Source organism: Bos indicus x Bos taurus, chromosome 4, assembly GCF_003369695.1.
Source record: "Bos indicus x Bos taurus breed Angus x Brahman F1 hybrid chromosome 4, Bos_hybrid_MaternalHap_v2.0, whole genome shotgun sequence".
Taxonomy (NCBI): Eukaryota; Metazoa; Chordata; class Mammalia; order Artiodactyla; family Bovidae; genus Bos; species Bos indicus x Bos taurus.
In genome coordinates this window covers 73,439,047-73,457,864 of record NC_040079.1, presented here as the reverse complement: position 1 = coordinate 73,457,864, position 18,818 = coordinate 73,439,047, and the positions used below count along the sequence as shown (strand labels likewise).

Genomic DNA, 18,818 nt, shown 5'->3' with positions numbered 1-18,818 from the left:
AGGGTTATATTTCAAAAAGGTGCCAAAAATGGGGAAAATTAGTCTTAAGTGAAATGTGAAATTTGATGTTATTTTTATGGAAAGTTGTAATATTAATACTTTGAGTTAATTTTAATAATAAAACTATATTGTGATACTTTTTCAAATTAACAACTAAACTTATGGTACATACTATTACCATGAGCAATCACCTCAGTAAGTTAATTCAGGAGGTAAATTTAAAATCAAAGAACATAACTTCACTGGTAACTTGTTTTCCTCATTATTTTTTAATTAGCAACTCTCAATTCATATTTTAACCAATCATATAAAATATCTCATAGCTGATTTTTGTCTTATGTGATAAATTATATACCATTTGACAGTATTTTTATTCTAATGCATAATCTAAAGTGTTTTTCTTTTGATTAATTGCAATGATCTATATATAATATATATCTATTAGAAAATAGTGAAATAGTTCTTAGGATTTATACCTATCTACAAACTCTTGAAGGACCAGTTCACATATATTGGATTATTCAGGGTATTTGCTTTTTAGCAACTGGTCTATTTGTTATGAATTTTTTGTTATTCTACTTTTCTACTGCTTAACCTGGAGTATAATATATACTACCAGGCTTAATCTTTTTTCCTCTATTCTTGTTTTACATTGGCTCTATGTATTTTCATGTACCTGCTGCCCATACTCTCTTTCAAGTTTGCCAACTAGAGCTCTGATATTTATTCATTTCCTAGTTTTATTTCTTCTATTGTCTCCATGACACAATTACTTACCCCCCAAATTTAACATAATTTGTTATCCTAACTCTCATCAAGTGCTTTGCTTTTCTTTTAAACTTTTTTCCCCTATCATCTTTGATATATAGACAGTTATCTTTACATTCTACCAATTCTTGTCCCAACATCCTCAGTTAAGAAAGAGCAAGATCATAGCAGTTAACTTAGTAGCTTTTATGTATAAATTATATATATTAAAAGTAGCTCATTACTGTATAAGGAATAAGATTATTTTTAGAACAGGCATATATATCAGCTATAGACCAATTAAAGTTTTGGCCATAAAATAGCCTCAAACTTGAGAAGTTTGCCTCAAGCTGCTCCATGTATTACTCTTAAAAATAGAGTTCATAATAAATTTAGTCTCGATCTTCATGGAATGACTCTTGGATTCTTTAACTTCATCTTCTCTGCCATCATTCTAGTTCTTTCGGTTCTTTAACTTAGATCTGGAATGTTGGAAAAGCCTTTTAGTTGATTTTTATACTTTCAGTTTTTTAAATTTTTTTGAATACTATATACCATCAAAACAACCTCTGGTTGTTACCTGTTGCCAGTTAGAGGAGTGCTACACACACTTTGACATTCCAGGTTCTATATACTGTAAATACACTTTACTAATTGAATTTTATTCCCCTCTGTTTCTCAAAACGAACATTCTTCAAATACATTAACTGCCTCTGACTGTTGCTCTCTATATCCATCTACTTGAGAAAATGTTGCTATGTGACATTTCTGTCTTCATAATTTCCCATGTGAGGTTCTCTTCAAGTCCCATTATTCTCCAGGATGCTTTTCCCATTAATACCAAATAGTGTGGATATCTGCAGCTTGTGATTTGTAATTAAATATGTACCTTTTACATTTTAATATTATATTTGCTTTAGAAATTTGTATCATGTAGATGATATCCCATATTTGTCCTCTTACTTTTACATCTCAAAGTTTTATCTTCCCGAGGACATATTTCTATGAATTCTTCACATTACCTTTTATACTACTAAACTCAAAATAGGCACTTATTAAGTGATAGTTAAATAGAATGTCAAATCTTAATTTAAGTATGATTTTAATAATATTTTGTATGTTCTGCTTTTTTTCCCCCCTTCCTTTTTAAAGTGTTTGGCAACATATTGACTGCATGGGGATTGACAGGCAGCATATTCCTGATACATATCTTTGTGAACGTTGTCAGCCTAGGTAAGTTGTGCATGTAGTAAAACTGCCAGTAATTTTACCGAGGTAATCTTTAGTTACTAGAAGTTTATATATGAATTCTAGATTAAGCAATTAGTGGATACTGTGTTAATATGGGCTTCATTTTTATGATTTGGGGTTTTGTTTGTTTTCATTCTGACATCCCTAAAATCAGGAAGAATCTTTCCATTGATAATGTGTCATGGTTTATTTTCTATCTAGGGTTTTTAATAATGCATAAAATCCTAGTGCATTTTCTAAGTGACATCTTTTTTCAGTGGACTGCACATTATGTTAAAAAGTTATTACAATGGCCTTCCCTTCTAATACACAGTTTTGTAGGGCTTATACTATTATTCCACCTATTGGCAATAATGTGTTTTCTTGCCGTTTCTTTTTCTGTGTTTTTAAAAAATCTTTTTAAATGGACATTTCAAACCTATATAAAAGTACTGGTATAAGGAACCCACATGTTTCTACCACCCTGCTTCAAAAGTTCTCAATAATCTTTTCATTTACACTGCTGTGAATTTTTCTCCTTCATGTATTTTAATGCAAATCTCAACTGTATTATTCCATTCATATGTATCCGTATATATATTTAAGTATACATATATTTCTGTTTATATATTTCAGTATGTATCGATAAAAGAATTCTTAACAAAAATCTGTAATCACAAAACGATTAGTATACTTGCAACAAAATCTGCTACATTTAACCACTTTTTATTTTTATTTATTTTTTTTTTACTCAAATAAGTCTCAAGTTTTATTAAGATCTTCTATAAACACATCTATTTGCTACTGAAAACTGAAACAGCACATCAAAAAATTTTATTACTATTTAACACACTAATAATGCTCTGGCCAAACCAGACAATGTTATCTTTACATTCCTTCCCAAGTTAATTTGTTTCAAATTCTTGATATTGAGTTTCAACTTCAGGGTTAAGAAACAGGCAATACCTGAGACTTAATTAGTACTTCATGGTGTCAGATCAAAGTGGAATTAGTGTGTATTCAAGTCATTTCAATTCCAAGCTACATATAGATTCCTCATAAGTTAAAACTGTATTAAGGTAGAAAAGAGATGCAAGTGAAAAAGACAAACTTAGAATAAATATTATACTTACCTGGCAGGGGAGATACCATGATCACTTTTTATTTTTAAACATTATTTATTTATTTATTTTTGGCTATTCTGGGTCTTCATTGCTGCATAGGCTTTTCTCTAGTTGAGGTGAGCAGAGGCTTCTCTTCAGTTGCAGTGTGGAGGCTTCTTTTGTTGGGAGCACAGGCTCTAGGGCGTCAGGGCTTCAGTAGTTGTGGCACATGAGCTCAGTAGTTGCAGCGCGAGGACTCTGGAACTCAGGCTGAATAGTTGTGGCACATGGGCTTCGTTGCTCTGCAGCTTGTAGGCTCTTCCCAGATCAGAGATCAAACCTGTGTCCTCTGCCTTGGCAGGCGGATTCTTTACCACTGGACCACTAGGGAAGCTCCCATTCATGCTCGTGCTTAGTCGTGTCTGACTCTTTGTGACCCATTGGACTGTAGCCCACCAGTCTCCTCTGTCCATGAGACTCTACAGGCAAGGATACTGGAGTGAGTTGCCATTTCTTTCTCCAGGAAATCTTCCCAACCCAGGAATTGAACCCGAGTCTCCTGTTTTTACTGCATTGCAGGCAGATTCTTTAGCCACTGAGCCCTCAGGAAAGGCCCCAGCCTTTCTTAAAGTATTGATCGTTGATATACATCTCTTTTAAGTCTCTAGTAATCTAAACCTATACTCTTTACCCCACCAACCTCAATCTCCTTTGCAGTTTGTTTCTTTAAGGGAATGAATTGTTTATCCTGGTGAGTTTACCAATTCCATTTTCATGATTTAACAGTTTTCTCTCTATATTTCTGTAAATAGTGTGTGATTAGATTTAGATCCCCCTCCTTTTTTGGGGGTAAGACATAGACATAGACTGTATTCTATCAGGTGACACGTAATATATGAATGGGACCCATTGATAGTCATTTTTAAGATCTATTAATTTATTAGGGGTTGGTTGCAAATTAAGTGATGTGTTAATTCTGTTGCTTATCACTTATTAGCTGGACTGTTTCTGTAGAACTTCCCCGTATTAACTGTTCCGTTCTTTTATATTTTACTGAGGAATGGCAGGATAAATGCTTGTTGATTTGTAGTGTTTATCTGTTTTTAGAATAATGAAAAGAATTTTAAGAAGTCAGGGGTTTAAACATATTGAGTATCAGCATATTGCAGTTATCAGCATGACAAGATATCTCAGGCTTATTTATACTTCTGTGCCCCAAGCTCAGAATAGGTTTTCAAGACCAGAATCTGAGAGCTAGTAATGTTCCTTCCTACTGGTCTTCTCAGTGTTCCTATGTCTTTTTAGTAGACGAAGCTAGTCTACTATAAGTTTTGTCTGTTTATTTTTAAGATAAAATACAGGTGCTTATATTGATAATTGCAATTTAAATTTAGGGATACAGTTGACCCTTGAACAGCATGGATTTGAACTATGCATGCCCACTTATGTGTGAATTTTTTTCAATAGTAAGTACTACAAAACTACACACGCTGCATTTTAGCACCCCTAACCCTCTCGTTGTTCAGGGGTCAACTGTACAAGGTTTTCATCTTACTGTTTCTATATTCCATCTGTGTCTCCTTCTATGCTAGTTTTCAACAATGCAGTCAGGAGTGTAATTAGAGTATCACATAATTTTCTCAACTGCTTAATCGCATAGAAGAATATAACAGTTTCAGAGTAACAGTACCAACATTATCACCAACAATATGATTATATAAAAAGTTTATAACTTTTTTCCCCCTTTAGATATTTTCCATAGGGATGTATAGTTAATTTATTGTGTTTAAGTTCTTTTGAAAGAATTTTACTGTTTACACACTACACACTTCAGGCTTTGGTTGTTTTATTTTTGATTTTTTAAAAGTTAACCTTTTCAAGTAATGTAGATTCACATGCATTTGTGAAATAATACAGAGATCCTTTGCGTCCTTTATTCAATTTCTCCCAGTGGTAACATCTTGAAAAACTGTTAATACAATATCACAGGCAGTATACTACATTGGTATAGTCAGGATACAAAAAATTTCAATCACGAAGATGCCTCATGTTGCCTTTCTAGACGTATCCACCTCTTTCCACTCCGATCTTTGACCCTTGGCAACCACTAATCTATCTATAGTCTATTCCAGTAATTCTGTCATTTAAAGACAGAAATGAAATTACACAATATGTGACCTCTTGGGATTGGCTTTTTTTTTTTAACTGAGCAAAATTCCCTGGAAAACCAGCTAATTTGTGGCATGTTATCAGTATTTTGTGGTTTTTTTTTTTCCTTTTTCAGATTAGTGTTATATGGTATATATGTACCAGAGTTTGTTTAACCACCCACTGAAGGACATTTGGGTCATTTCCACTTTTTTGGCTATTACAAATAAAGTTGCTATGAACATTTGTGTACAGGTTGGGGTGTGAACCTAAGGTTTGCTTGCTCTGGTATATGCCCAAGAGTGCAGTTGCTTGATCATTTGGTAGTTGCATGTTTGCTGTTGTTGTTTAGTTGCTCAGTCGTGTCCAGCTCTTTTACGACCCTGGACTGTATCCCATCAGGCTCCTTTGTCCATGGGATTTCCCAGACAAGAACCCTGGAGTGGATTGCTATTTCCTTCTCCAGGGGATCTTCCCAACCCAGGGACTGAAACCCCATCTCCTTCACTGCGGGAGAGTTCTTTACCACTGGGCCACTTGCAAAGCCCCAGTTGCATGTTTAGTTTTATAAGAAATTGTCACGTTGTCATGCAGCAGAAACCAGCACAACATTGTAAAACAGATATCCTCCAATTAAAAATAACTTTTCAAAAAAGTGTCAAATTATTTTGCAGAGTAGTTGTATCAGTTTACTTCCTATGAGAAATGGATGAGTAATAATTTTATTTTTAAGAATTACTTTTTATATCTTACTTGTATAGTCATATGCTTATTTAGTTATGTAAGAAGTAGTCCCATCATTCCTGTTCCTTTGACTTTGAAAGTAACAATTTTTAAAAAAATCAATTATTCCTTCCAATTTTTGTTATACTAGAAATAGATATGCACATGGTGGTGGTTTAGTCACTAAGTCATGTCCAACTCTTGTGATCTCATGGACTGTAGCCCACCAGGCTCCTCTGTCCATGGGATTTCCCAGGCAAGAATACTGAATTGGGTTGCCATTTCCTTCTCCAGGGGATCTTCCTGACACAGGGATCAAACCCAGGTCTGTTGCATTGTAGGCGGATTCTTTACCCACTGGGCCACCAGGGAAGTACGGATATGAACATGTATATTTGTATTCCCCTCCTTACTTAGATAAGCAGTGGCACATAGAGTTTTTGCCACAGTAGTTTTTTGTCTTAAAAATTTGTTCTGAAGATCACTTCATGTTAATAATATAGAAATTAACTTCTTCCTATAACTCAAGATGCTCCATCTTTTACATGTTGTATACTTTAGCCCTTTGAGTGGACCTTTGAGTTGTTTCCAGTCTTTTGTAATTGCAAATAGAAGTGAGATTGTTCAGTAAAAGGGTAAGTGTATGTGTAAAATTTTGTCTGATACCACCAAATTCCCCTCCAGTAGGAACTGTTCAATTTTGAATCTCCACCAGTCATGGATAAGCGTGCCTATTTTCCCCCGCCTCACAACAGAGTTTTTGATAGACTTGGATTTTTGCTGATTTAACTAAATGAGAAATGGTAATCTCACTGTGATACTTTTCATTGCTTATGAGTGAGGTTTTTCTATGTGACTTTGTTTCACCTTTAATAGTTACTAGCCTTTTGCCAGAGGAGAAGGCAATGGCACCCTACTCTAGTACTCTTGCCTGGAGAGTCCCATGCATGGAGGAGCCTGGTGGGCTGCAGTCCATGGGGTCGCTAGGAGTCGGACACGGCTGAGCGACTTCACTTTCACTTTTCACTTTCATGCATTGGAGAAGGAAATGGCAACTCACTCCAGTGTTCTTGCCTGGAGAATCCCAGGGACGGGGGAGCCTGGTGGGCTGCCGTCTCTGGGGTCACACAGAGTCGGACACGACTGAAGTGACTTAGCAGCAGCAGCAGCAGCCTTTTGCCAGAGAGTTTTTTTTTTTTTTTAACATATTAGACTCTTTTATTTTTAATCATGAGGTAAATATCTACTGATGAATTCAGTAAGAGTTAGTTAAAAACTGACCATTAATGAGGATAGTCACGTCAGCAATAACTGGCTGTCATTCTGTGATAACTAGAGTTATCAGTAATGCTAGGATAGTTTTGACCTACTAGACATTAAGGCAAGTCTGAGTAGCAGGTACTTCAGTCTAAAGCCCTTATTCTCCCAAATAACTGTATCTAGGTATCTGACCTTTAGACTAATAAGTTTAGACAGGGAAAATGTTGCAAGGGTGGTGAGGGGGGCAAATAAAACAATTACTATGGATGTTCTAGTTCATGAGTGGAGGCTGGAACAGGTTAATAAAATATTTTAGTTGTTAAATATTTAGTGTTTATCATTTCAAAAATGGAAATAATTTAGGCAGATAGTAATAGTGCAATAATTATATTACCATTTCCCCCTAAACTTCTGCTTTTAAATATTCAGTTTGGGAAAAAGTAGGGCTTCCCTGGTGGCTCAGATGGTAAAGAATCAGCCTGCAATAACGGAGACCTGGGTTCAGTCCCAGAATTGGGAAGATCCCTTGGGGGAGGGCATGGCAACTCACTCCAGTATTCTTGCCTGGAGAATCCCCAAGGACGGAGGAGTCTGGTTTTCTAAGTAAAAAATTGTTTTCTTAACAGAGTCAGTTAATTGGCATCTACTGCTAATTATGCTAATCAAATCTAAACTGCAAGGCAAGTGATAGTACACATAATTTATGTTGTTCGTTTTTCAATAAGAATACTAGAGAAATCATAAAGTTTTTATCACATTTAAAACAGATCTGCTTTGTATCTAAGTTTATGAAAGCTTGATAAATATGTTAATATTTTAATTATAGGAGTTTGGATAAAGAGAGGGCGGTGCTACTACAACGCCGGAAAAGGGAAAATATGTCAGGTAGGTAAAAAGGATCTATAGTAAATGAACTTTAGTATGACTGAGAGAATAAGTGGCCTGCGTGTTTTTAGTCAGATATAAACCCCTGGCTAATGAACATTGGTTATATGTATAATTTACTATCTCAGGTATACATTTTAAATATTCTTTTTTATAGATTTTATAGAACAGTAGTATTTAGTTTAGAATATATGGAAAACAAAATTAAAATTTAAAATCATATTTTCGTGCACATAGATAACCTTTTGGTTTAAAGAAGTAAAATATGTTTGTTCTTTAGAAAGATGGCGATCCATTAGTTGATCACGTGGAATAGTATATATTTTATTTTTAGGAATAGGATTTAAAGGTGTAACATATGCTAAACTTTCACTGCGGCTTTTAAAACATGTTGACACCAATACAAGTGGTTTTGAATAATGATAAGTTTTTTGAATTGTTTGATGAATATTTAAATTGTTTCTAGCATTTTTGTTTTGTCTTGTTTTTGTTATTACAAATAGGAAGGTCAGTGAAACCCTTTTAGATAGTGTTTTTTGCTTTTTTTTGTACGTGTCCCATTTTATCTTTGGATAGATCCTAGATATGGGGTTGCTGGGTGAAAAGGGTAAGTGTATATAGAAATTTGCTAGATATGGCTCAGTTAATTCCCCTTCATAAAGAAGTTTTAATTACAGACACTGGCAATGTTTGTAGGTGTCTGTTTCCCATGGTCACACCATCTGAGTACCTTGTCAGATTTTGTATCCTTTCTAGATTAATGTATAAGAAATATATTTGTAATTTGCATTTAAATGTGTCTTACTATGAGTGAGGAAGTGGGGGAAAAACTTTTATTCTTCAGAAAGATAGAGACATAATAGTTTGTTATGTAGAATGTTATTTTATTGTTTGAAATAGAAATATTATTTATGCAATAATTTTTATTTTGCCTTGGAAGATGGTGATACCAGTGCAACTGAGAGTGGTGATGAGGTTCCTGTGGAATTATATACTGCATTTCAGCATACCCCAACATCGATTACTTTAACTGCTTCAAGGGTTTCTAAGGTTAATGATAAAAGAAGGAAAAAAAGTGGGGAGAAAGAACAAAATATTTCAAAATGTAAAAAAGTAAGTTTTTCCTGTTATGAAGATGACTAGAAGGGAAGTGACAGTTTTACAGGAAAGACAGGAGAATTATGGATAGTATTAATAGCTAGAAAAGGTAGCAGGATCTAAGTTTAATTAAAAAAACATTAAAAATTTTTAATGTGTTTTATAGATTGAAATGGAGTGGAGAAAAATGTTTGCAAACTGCTTTGAAATCATCACTGTGATGAGACTAGTTATAAAAATGCAAAAGATAAAGTAAGATTTAGTGAAGGTTGCTGTTCTATAAAACAGAAATAAGAGTGCTAAATTTTTAGTAGCTTATAAATGGGTAGAGGTTTGTAGCTGTTTGTTTCTGAATCATGTTTAATCATTTTAATAAGGCTACATACACATTTGTTGAGTTTCTTACTATCTAGATTTTTCTCACTTAAATTTTTGTATTAAAATACAGAAAACTGTAAAGAGTGAAATTATACCTAGATATAAAATGAAGTTTTACCCCCAGAAAACATTGTTTTTTTTGGAGTAATTCTTCATGATATTTGATTACTTAATAGGCAGCATGTACTTTTAAATACATTTTTCCATTTTCTAATTTCACCTTCCTATTTAAAGTAAGTCTTGATGCTAATAGTCTTCACATATATGTCTCTCTAATTTTGCTTCTCTATACAACTATAACCAAATTCTACCTCTGTTTTCTGACATGTTATCTTTACTTACACTGTTCCCTTCATTACTAGACTATTCTTTTCTCCATCTTTATCTTTTAAACTCCTATTCTACTTTGAGGCCCATCTGAAGCACTTCTTTTTCAATGAAATTTGCTTTTCTCCTATCAAATATGATCATCTTTCTTTGTATTTCACCATAGCACTTGAACCTGTTATTATAGCACTTAATCACATTCTGCTTTATTTCATTGTTACTTTCCTCATCTCAGAGTGTAATGTACAGAGGAAGAGATCATCTATTAAGTGCATTTTACAATTTAGGAAGTCATGTTTAGGTGTTAACGGTTTTTTTCTCTCATGTTGAGTTAGTAATACTTCATAAGGATTAGGAAAAAAAAAATCTAAGAACTGGGCGTAAAGATCTAGTTTGCTTTGCTGTTATGTTTTTACTACTGTTGGGGCAGTATGTAGTTAAAAATACATAGCAAAAAGATGCATCTAATTTTGCTTTTTATTCAACCTGTTGTTGTGGCTGATTGTTAAAAATTTGAATGGAGTTCACAGTGGACATTCTGGACAGATGACTTTTTAAAAATACTCATAAACACCTAGTAAGGTGTTGCTGGTTGCTGTTTTAGCAATTCAGAGCTTTGACATAAAGTGTTAACACTGTTAAAGACATAGATTGTGTATTGTGACCCATATATTAGGAGTTTTAAAACTTTATTGTTAAAATTTTCCAGTTTTACTTGAATTTTTTAAACTTGATATTTTTTCATAAAATGATTGTCAGCACATATTAACTTATGAATGTTCTTTTATTATTTTCTTTCAGTGTTTCCTCTGTAAACCAAACTTGTATCTTCTTTCATCATACTTCAGATTTTTCTTTTGTTTCAGCTGCACAGCCATTATGCAGGTTTAAAATCTGTAAATCATCTTCAGTCTTTGATATTCACTATTGATTTTTCCTTTGGAATGTCTCTTCTCTGTTTTCTTATTTTTCTTCATTTTTGCTTCTACAAACCCAGTATGCCCTGATAGTAGTATAGTAATACCTTCTTTAATTTCTCCAACTTTATCCTCTTTCCACTTCAGTCACTCTGCACTTGGTTATGACATTTTCTGCAAATATTGTTTTATATCACTTCTCTGCATGCTAAGTCACTTCAGTTGTGTCCAAGTCTTTGCAACCCTATGGACCATAGTCTGCCAGACTCCTCTGTCCATGGGATTTCCCAGGCAAGAATACTTGAGTGGGTTGTCATTTCCTTCTCCAGGGGATCTTCTCAAGCCAGGGATCAAACCTGTGTCTCTTATGCCCCTTGCATTGGCAGGCGGGTTCTTAGCGTCGCCTGGGAAGCCCTTCCCTGTTGAGAGGTATTTCATAGATTCCTCCATCATAATGAAGAACTTAAAGTATTTAAGCCAGAATCTTAAAATCTGACTGACTTTCATGACCTAATTTTACATTTTTTTAACCAGTCTTATGTCATACTGTTTTTAGTAGGTACAAGTGTGGTATGCTAGTTTTTTTTTTTTTTTAATGCAACATATTTTTGCTTATTGCATGCCTTCTTTCTTATTTCTTTAGTACCAGAATTGTGTTCAGTTTCCCACATGGCTGAACAAATCCATTTTCTGTGTTCCTGGTTCTTTTTCCATATTTTATGTGAAGATTCTTTGCTGCTCTTACTGCTGCTGCTTCTCTTCCTCCTCCTCCTCTCTTTTAACAAAACTTGCTCTCTTCCAACAGACAGTCTACACACAAACTTGGAACTTAAATTTGGAACTATAGTGCTTACTCTAGGTTTAATGTTTGTTAATCTCTTTAAATACAGAGTTAATCTCTCTAAATATACTCACTTTGTGGAGTGGAGTGGTGAAGTGAGTCTTAAATTCCACTTTAGAATGTGGCTGAATAGAGAGTTCCCATTAAATATTTGTTAAGTACAATTCTGTTTACCACATTGCTTATTATTTGAGTCCCAATAGGTGCTCAAATACTACTTGCTAGTTGACCTAGAAAATTAAAGTAATAACAAAATTGTTTTATCCCCACGCCAAATCTTGGCTCATGACTTAAAACTACTATAATATTTTTAATACCTTCCAACTTTTATCAGGTGTTTTTCCATGATTGTATTTTAATATTGAGCAAATAGAAAATTTAGACATTTTCTTAGCATTATATGCATACATATTTTCATGTTTTTGCATTGTCTGTATTTATTTTTAATAGTTTAGTGTTCTAGTAGATGATTTTACTTCAGTATTCCCTTAGTTCTGACTATATTGGTTTTTACCATATTTTGTGTAATTTATGCAATTTCAAAAAAAAGCTTGAGTGAGATCATTCTTAAATATTAATTTATCCAGTTTTTAAAGATCTAACTCAGAATTCTGTGTTATTTCAGGCCTTTCGTGAAGGATCTAGGAAATCATCAAGAGTTAAGGTAAACACATTGAATCTAAGCCCTTACTATCAATTGTCAAGTATCTAACAACTTACTAAGTGGTTGCTTGGTCATAATCTTTCATTAATGCTCTCTGCATTCTGTGTCATTTCATTGCTTATTATCTTTATGAAATAAAGTGGGAAGAAGTGGGACCATAGAGAATTCTAATTGGACTAATATATACCATTCTTAGAGTTTATTAACACTGTTAATATTAAACAAGAGGAGATAACATAAATGATTTCTAATATTGATTCATTTTTCATTTATCATTGTATTCCATGTCTCTAGTGCCACTTTTTATAGTATACTAGACATATAAATGCAAAATCACACTTGAAATTTGAAATTTTGCTCTTCTACATAGTTTGAATTCTAGGGATTTAGTCAAGTCAATAGTTATAAAATACTTTGAAATCACCATAGACTCACCATGTAAGTACAAACTTGTTACTTGTACCTTGAATAATTAGTATACATCCTTAATTTTGTAGATGCCAGGATTGCTGAGAGAAGCAAGCCCTGCCCCTCAAACCCCAACCCTCCCACCCTCCTCCAACTCTGCCTTCCCTTAAAAGATAGGTTTGTGTTGGATGATACAGATCAGCTACACAGTGTTACTCTTAGGTTTCTAGGATAGGTAGTAAAGGAGAATAAGTGTCTCAAGTTGGCAGGTATTAAAATGGGATGTGGGAATAATATTAAAATGTATCTGTTGTCCCCATAGTATAAAGTATAATAATTAATTATCCCACATTCCTGAAAAACAGATCATTAAGTAGCTGTCAAATGATTATTCTTTCTTAAGAATGTTAATACATGGTGTTGTTCAACATACTGCAAGTCCAAAGTCTTATAAAATGTTCTTTATATGTTAAAGTTGGGTATTTTATGTTTACCATGTTAAATTTGTATTTATGGTATTTTTTATGATGCCAGAGTAAAGAGATCTGGAAAAGGGTTTTATATTAAACTCTTGGATCTATTGATCCTTCAGTGGTTTTCCTTTCTTTCCATTTTATCTAATCTGAATATCAGACTTAATGAGGAAGGAGCATCTTTACTTAACTGAAATATGTTTTCATTTATTGTGTAAGGAAGTGACTAAGAAATTAAAACTTTAAAAATGCTTTGTGCATCTTTGAAAATCTTTTCCTTTTCAAGGAAGATGTCTGTTTATGATCATAACATTTCCAGTAAGTGATTCTGTCATACATGAAAGAAGTTTAAGAGATACAGAAGAGCTCTGATCCACTTCTGTAGAGGAATTTTTTGTTTTGTTTTTTTTTAAAAGGGGAACAGAAAAGAAAATTTAAATGGACTAGATTTCTTTAATAAAGGTGATAAAAATCTTAATATGTAGTGTCATGTAAGAGAAAGACAGATATCATTGTTATCACATATGGAATCTAAACAATATGAATAAATACAACAAAATGGAAACAGACTTACAGAGAACAAACACATGGTTACCAGTGGGAGAAGAGGGGATAAGGGTAAGATGAGGGTTAGAGGATTAAGAGTTACAAACTACTGTGTATGGAATAAATAATCTACAAGGATAATAAGAAGCACAGGGGATATAGCCACTATTATATAATAACTTTAAGTGAAGTATAATCTATAAAAATTTTGAACCACTGACATACACCTCAAACTAATATAATATTGTAAATCAACTGTACCTCTATGAATAAATAATGGGTAGTTAAAAAAAAGTGCTTGTAGACTTGTCTATATAATATATGAAAAACATTTTTGTATTACATAAACTATATTCACTGTGAAAAACTCTGAAAAATAAATAAAAATAAAGGCCAAAATATGTAATGTTTCATATTTGTATAAAAATCTATTATTTATCAAGTGATCAGTTATTAATGTGGAATACGTGAGCCCATAAAATATCAATTAGTAAAATAAACCTACTATCAAGTAGCTGGACAACTTACTATAGTTTGTTTCATTATAGAGGAGATACTTTTTGTGATAGTTTACTTACTTATACGTAAGGTGGACTGATGGTAAATTTTAGTTAAGTGTTAACTGTACACATGTACATGTTTAACAGCATATATAAAAATTTTCTTGAAATCTTTACGTGATTTTAAAATTTCATACTTACATCAAGTTGTACACATTATGGAAATTATCTTCTCATAAAGATGTTCAGTTCTGTAGAAATCAGAACAGCATTTACAAACAGCTTAATTGAAACTTTGTGTTAAGTCCATTATAAATTCACTATAAATTTGAATTATACTATCAGTAAGATACAATATATGTTTTTGTTATCTGCATTAATTCATTTTCATCCTGAGATTACAAATAACTGAGGGAGTCTGGCTTTAATAAATTTTAAAAATATGTGGTAATTATGCCTTTCTATAAATTTTATTCCAGCGAGAAAAGGGATTCCCTTTTTGTTTCATAAAACCTATTGAGAGGTTGTAACTTTTCACTACTTTGCATTTAGCATCCTTTTTTTTTTTTTATTGGAGTATTGTTTTACTGTGGTGTGCTTCTGCTATACAGCAAAGTGAATCAGTTTTACATATACATATATACACTCTTTTTTAGATTCTTTTCCCATATAGGTCATTAGTATTGAGTAGAGTTCCCAGAGTATTGAATATTGAATAGGTCCTTCTTAGTTATCTATTTTATATTAGTATATATGTCAATCCCAATCTTGCAATTTATTCCTCCCCTGACCCTTTCACCCTTGGTAACCATAAATTTGTTTTCTACATCTGTGACTCTATTTCTGTTTTATAAATAAATTCATTTGTACCATTTTTTAAGATTCCACATATAAGTGATATCATCATAATTGTCTTTCTCTTTTTTGCTCAGTCTGACAGTCTCTCCATCCATCCATGTTGCTGCAAATGGCATTATATTTTGTTATTTTTAGGGCTGAGTAATGTTTCATTTAATATATGTACCACATCTTCTTTATCCATTCATTTGTAGATAATAGACATTTAGGTTGTCCATTCCTGGATATTGTGTATAGTGCTGCAGTGAACAATGGGGTGCCTGTATCTTTTTGGATTATGGTTTTCTCTGGACATATGCCCAGGAGTGGGACTGCTGAATCGTATGGTAGCTCTATTTTTACTTTTTACAGAATGTCCATACTGTTCTCAATAGCGGCTGTAGTAATTACATCTCCACCAACAGGATTGGAGGACTCCGTTTTCTCCACACCCTGTCCAGCATTTATTGTTTGTAGACTTTTTGACTATGGCCTTTCAGACCAGTGTGAGGTGATAACCTCATTTGATTTGCATTTCTCTAATGATTAGTGATGTTGAACATCTTTTCACGTTCTTTTTGGCCATCTGTATGTCTTCTTTGGAGACATGTCTATTTAGATCTTCTGCCCATTTTTTATTTTTATTTTTTTCAATTGAGCTGCATAAGCTGTTTGTTTATTTTGGAGATTAATCCCTTGTTAGTCACTTCATTTGTAAGTATTTTCTCCCATTCTATAGGTTGTCTTTTTTATTTTGTTTATGGTTTTCTTTGGTGCGCAAAAGCATTTAAATTCAGTTAGGTTCAGTTTTTAAAATTTTCATTACTTTAGGAAGTGGATCAAAAAAGATATTGCTGTGGTATAGCATTTAGCATTCTTAAGGAAATGGCACCCCACTCCAGTATTCTTGCCTGGAGAATCCCATGGACGGAGGAGCTTGGTGGGCTACAGTCCGTGGGTCGCAAAGAGTCGGACACGACTGAGTGACTTCACTTTCACTTTTCTTTCACTTTCAAACCTTTTAAAAGGGGATATGGAGGGGGGCAAGCACTTAAGCTTAAAGGTCCTTGTTCCCACTGTGTGAGACATTTTATTCTCATGTAAAATTTATCATGTGGACAGTTCATTATAGATCTTGGAATTACACAAAATTAAGCTATCAGAGTATATTTTTGTTACAAACATGGTAAAAGTTGAAGTATTATATCAGAAAATAAGTTTATACTTAATATGCAATATGTATAGTTTACGTATAATTGCAAATTTTTTTTCTGGTTAAATACAACTGTGAGCATACACTAGATATTGGTAGATTCAAAAAAGTATTTCGTATACTGTCTTTTTTAAACCGTAGACTGTTTTGGGTTGTTGCAGTTTTATTGATAGCTCCAATTTGGCTACAGTAGTAAAAAGTTTCTGCTGTTCAGATTAACTCCCCTTCCTTCAGTTTTCCAAGTCGTGTGTCTGCCATCAGTATAAAATGTAGTAAGCTGCTCACTTGTGGGTTTTTTTCCCCCACTGGGACCTACTTAGAAAGCCTATCATTATTTCTAGTTTATATTCTTTTATATAGATTGTCTTAGTGTGTGTGTGTGTATAAATACTTAAAATCTAGATATTAATGCTCAGTTTGCTGTGATTTTAGGGCTCAGCTCCGGAGATTGATCCTTCATCTGATGTTTCAAATTTTGGATGGGAGACAAAAATCAAAGCATGGATGGATCAATATGAAGAGGCAAATAATAACCAATATAGTGAGAGTGTTCAGAGGGAGGCACAAAGAATAGCTCTGAGATTGGGCAATGGAAATGACAAAAAAGAGATTAAATCAGATTTGAATACCAACAATTTGATCTTCAAACCTCCTGTAGAGGTAAATATATCATTTGCCAAAAGATGATAGAACAAAAATGTTTTTCTACTGTGTATTTTAAGTACTTAGACTGAATGCAGTCTGGTTTTATATTATTTATTTATTTAGGTTGTGCTGGGTCTTCTTTGCTGCACACAGGCTTTCTCTAGTTGCAGCAAGCAGGGGTTACTCTGCATTGCAGCGCTCAAAGAGAAACTATTGCGGTGGTTTCTGTTAGTGCTGAGCACAGACTCCAGGCAAGCGGGCTCCAGTATTTGCAGTACATGGGCTCAGTGGTTGTGGTTCATGGGCTTAGTTGCTCCAAGGCATGTGGAATCTTCCCAGACTTGGGACTGAACCATGTCCCTTGCACTGGTAGGCAAATTGTTACCCACTGTACCACCAGGAAAGTCCAGAAGCAATCTGGTTTAGTTAATCTCAACTTTTCTCCCATTGTAGAGCCATATACAAAAAAATAAGAAGATTCTGAAATCTGCAAAAGATTTGCCTCCTGATGCACTTATCATTGAATACAGAGGGAAGTTTATGTTGAGAGAGCAGTTTGAAGCAAATGGATATTTCTTTAAGAGGTATATTTATTTTCCCATATTAGTTTTCTATAGTTAAGTATTGAATTTTTGACTAATTTAACTATAATGTGTATTTTGTTCTCTAATCATTTTAATATTTAAAACTATAGTGTGGTTGAACAGTGACTGATGATAACTTTTGAACCATGATAAAATATAACAACAAAAAAGATGCAGATGCATTCCTTAGAATCTTACCCATCCTATTTTGTTGACAGTCTTAAAACAATCTACTTAAACTGTAGCAGTATAGTATAATGAAAATCTCTGATTACCTGATGTTATGAGGAACCCTTTCCATCTAGGATTGCTAGAACCTGCAAAGACCATTGGTGACCATGTCCTTCTTTTATCAGAGTATGTTAGATTTGGTCTTTATTGTCACCACTTTCAGCTCTGGCTTTCTTGGTACCGGAAGGACTTTGGAGGCCTCTTCTATCATTTGTGATTTGGGGAATGGGAATTGATGTGATCTTATGATAGCAATTGCATCCCTGAGGTCTGGAAGTATTTTTCTCTCTCTAGGGAAATAACATTCTCAACCTATATACTATAATTATTTAAGTATTTTGTATTGTTATAACTTGTATTACTTATGAAAGATACACAAGAATCTTTCCCTTTTACTTAACAGATTTGATCTGAAACAGTGCTGTGACTCAAACACTTAAATGGAGTGATAGGAACTTTAATGGCATCTCATTATGAATCCTTATGTAAAAGCAGTAGTCATTCCCTTTCTATCATTGTTTGTAAATTTGAATTCCCACCTTGAACTAATTAATTTTCTTTGGCTTAGGTAAGGTTATAGGAGCAGGTAAAAATCATATTAGCATGAATTAGCCTAGTGGTTACGAATGGATTCTGGTATCAGATTGCCTGTATTCAAATCTTGGCCTCCCTACTTAATATGAGTCTTTTAGAAATTTCTTAAATTCAAAATGTTAATAGTTTATAATGTATTTCTTTTTTTGTAGACCATACCCTTTTGTTTTATTCTATTCTAAATTTCATGGCCTAGAAATGTGTGTTGATGCAAGGACTTTTGGGAATGAAGCTCGGTTCATCAGGCGTTCTTGTACACCCAATGCAGAGGTTAGCATACATAAATCCTTTGGGGAGGCAGGGGTAGGGAATGTGTGGAATCTGAGTATTAAATTAAGCACAGAAGTCTGGTGGCCAGAAAAGATCAACAGTTTGTATCCATTGATGCATTTTCTAGTGCCTAGCGTCTTTCCATTACAAAAATTAAGATGATACTGGCTGTGAGGTCTTCAGTTACTTTACATAT

At 33.6% G+C, this 18,818-nt stretch overlaps 1 protein-coding gene across 4 annotated transcripts in view; it reads left to right on the top strand.

The window, feature by feature from the left end:
* The window catches only part of KMT2E (lysine methyltransferase 2E), a 91,088-nt gene that overhangs the window by 41,746 nt on the left and 30,524 nt on the right, over positions 1–18,818 (top strand). For all 4 annotated transcript variants that reach the window (XM_027539706.1, XM_027539704.1, XM_027539707.1 and 1 more), the window contains 7 exons: positions 1,900–1,980; positions 8,038–8,096; positions 9,037–9,209; positions 12,283–12,321; positions 16,731–16,958; positions 17,397–17,527; positions 18,505–18,622. In XM_027539706.1, coding sequence (XP_027395507.1) covers positions 1,900–1,980; positions 8,038–8,096; positions 9,037–9,209; positions 12,283–12,321; positions 16,731–16,958; positions 17,397–17,527; positions 18,505–18,622 — 829 coding nt within the window. The remainder of the gene's footprint in view (positions 1–1,899; positions 1,981–8,037; positions 8,097–9,036; positions 9,210–12,282; positions 12,322–16,730; positions 16,959–17,396; positions 17,528–18,504; positions 18,623–18,818) is intronic.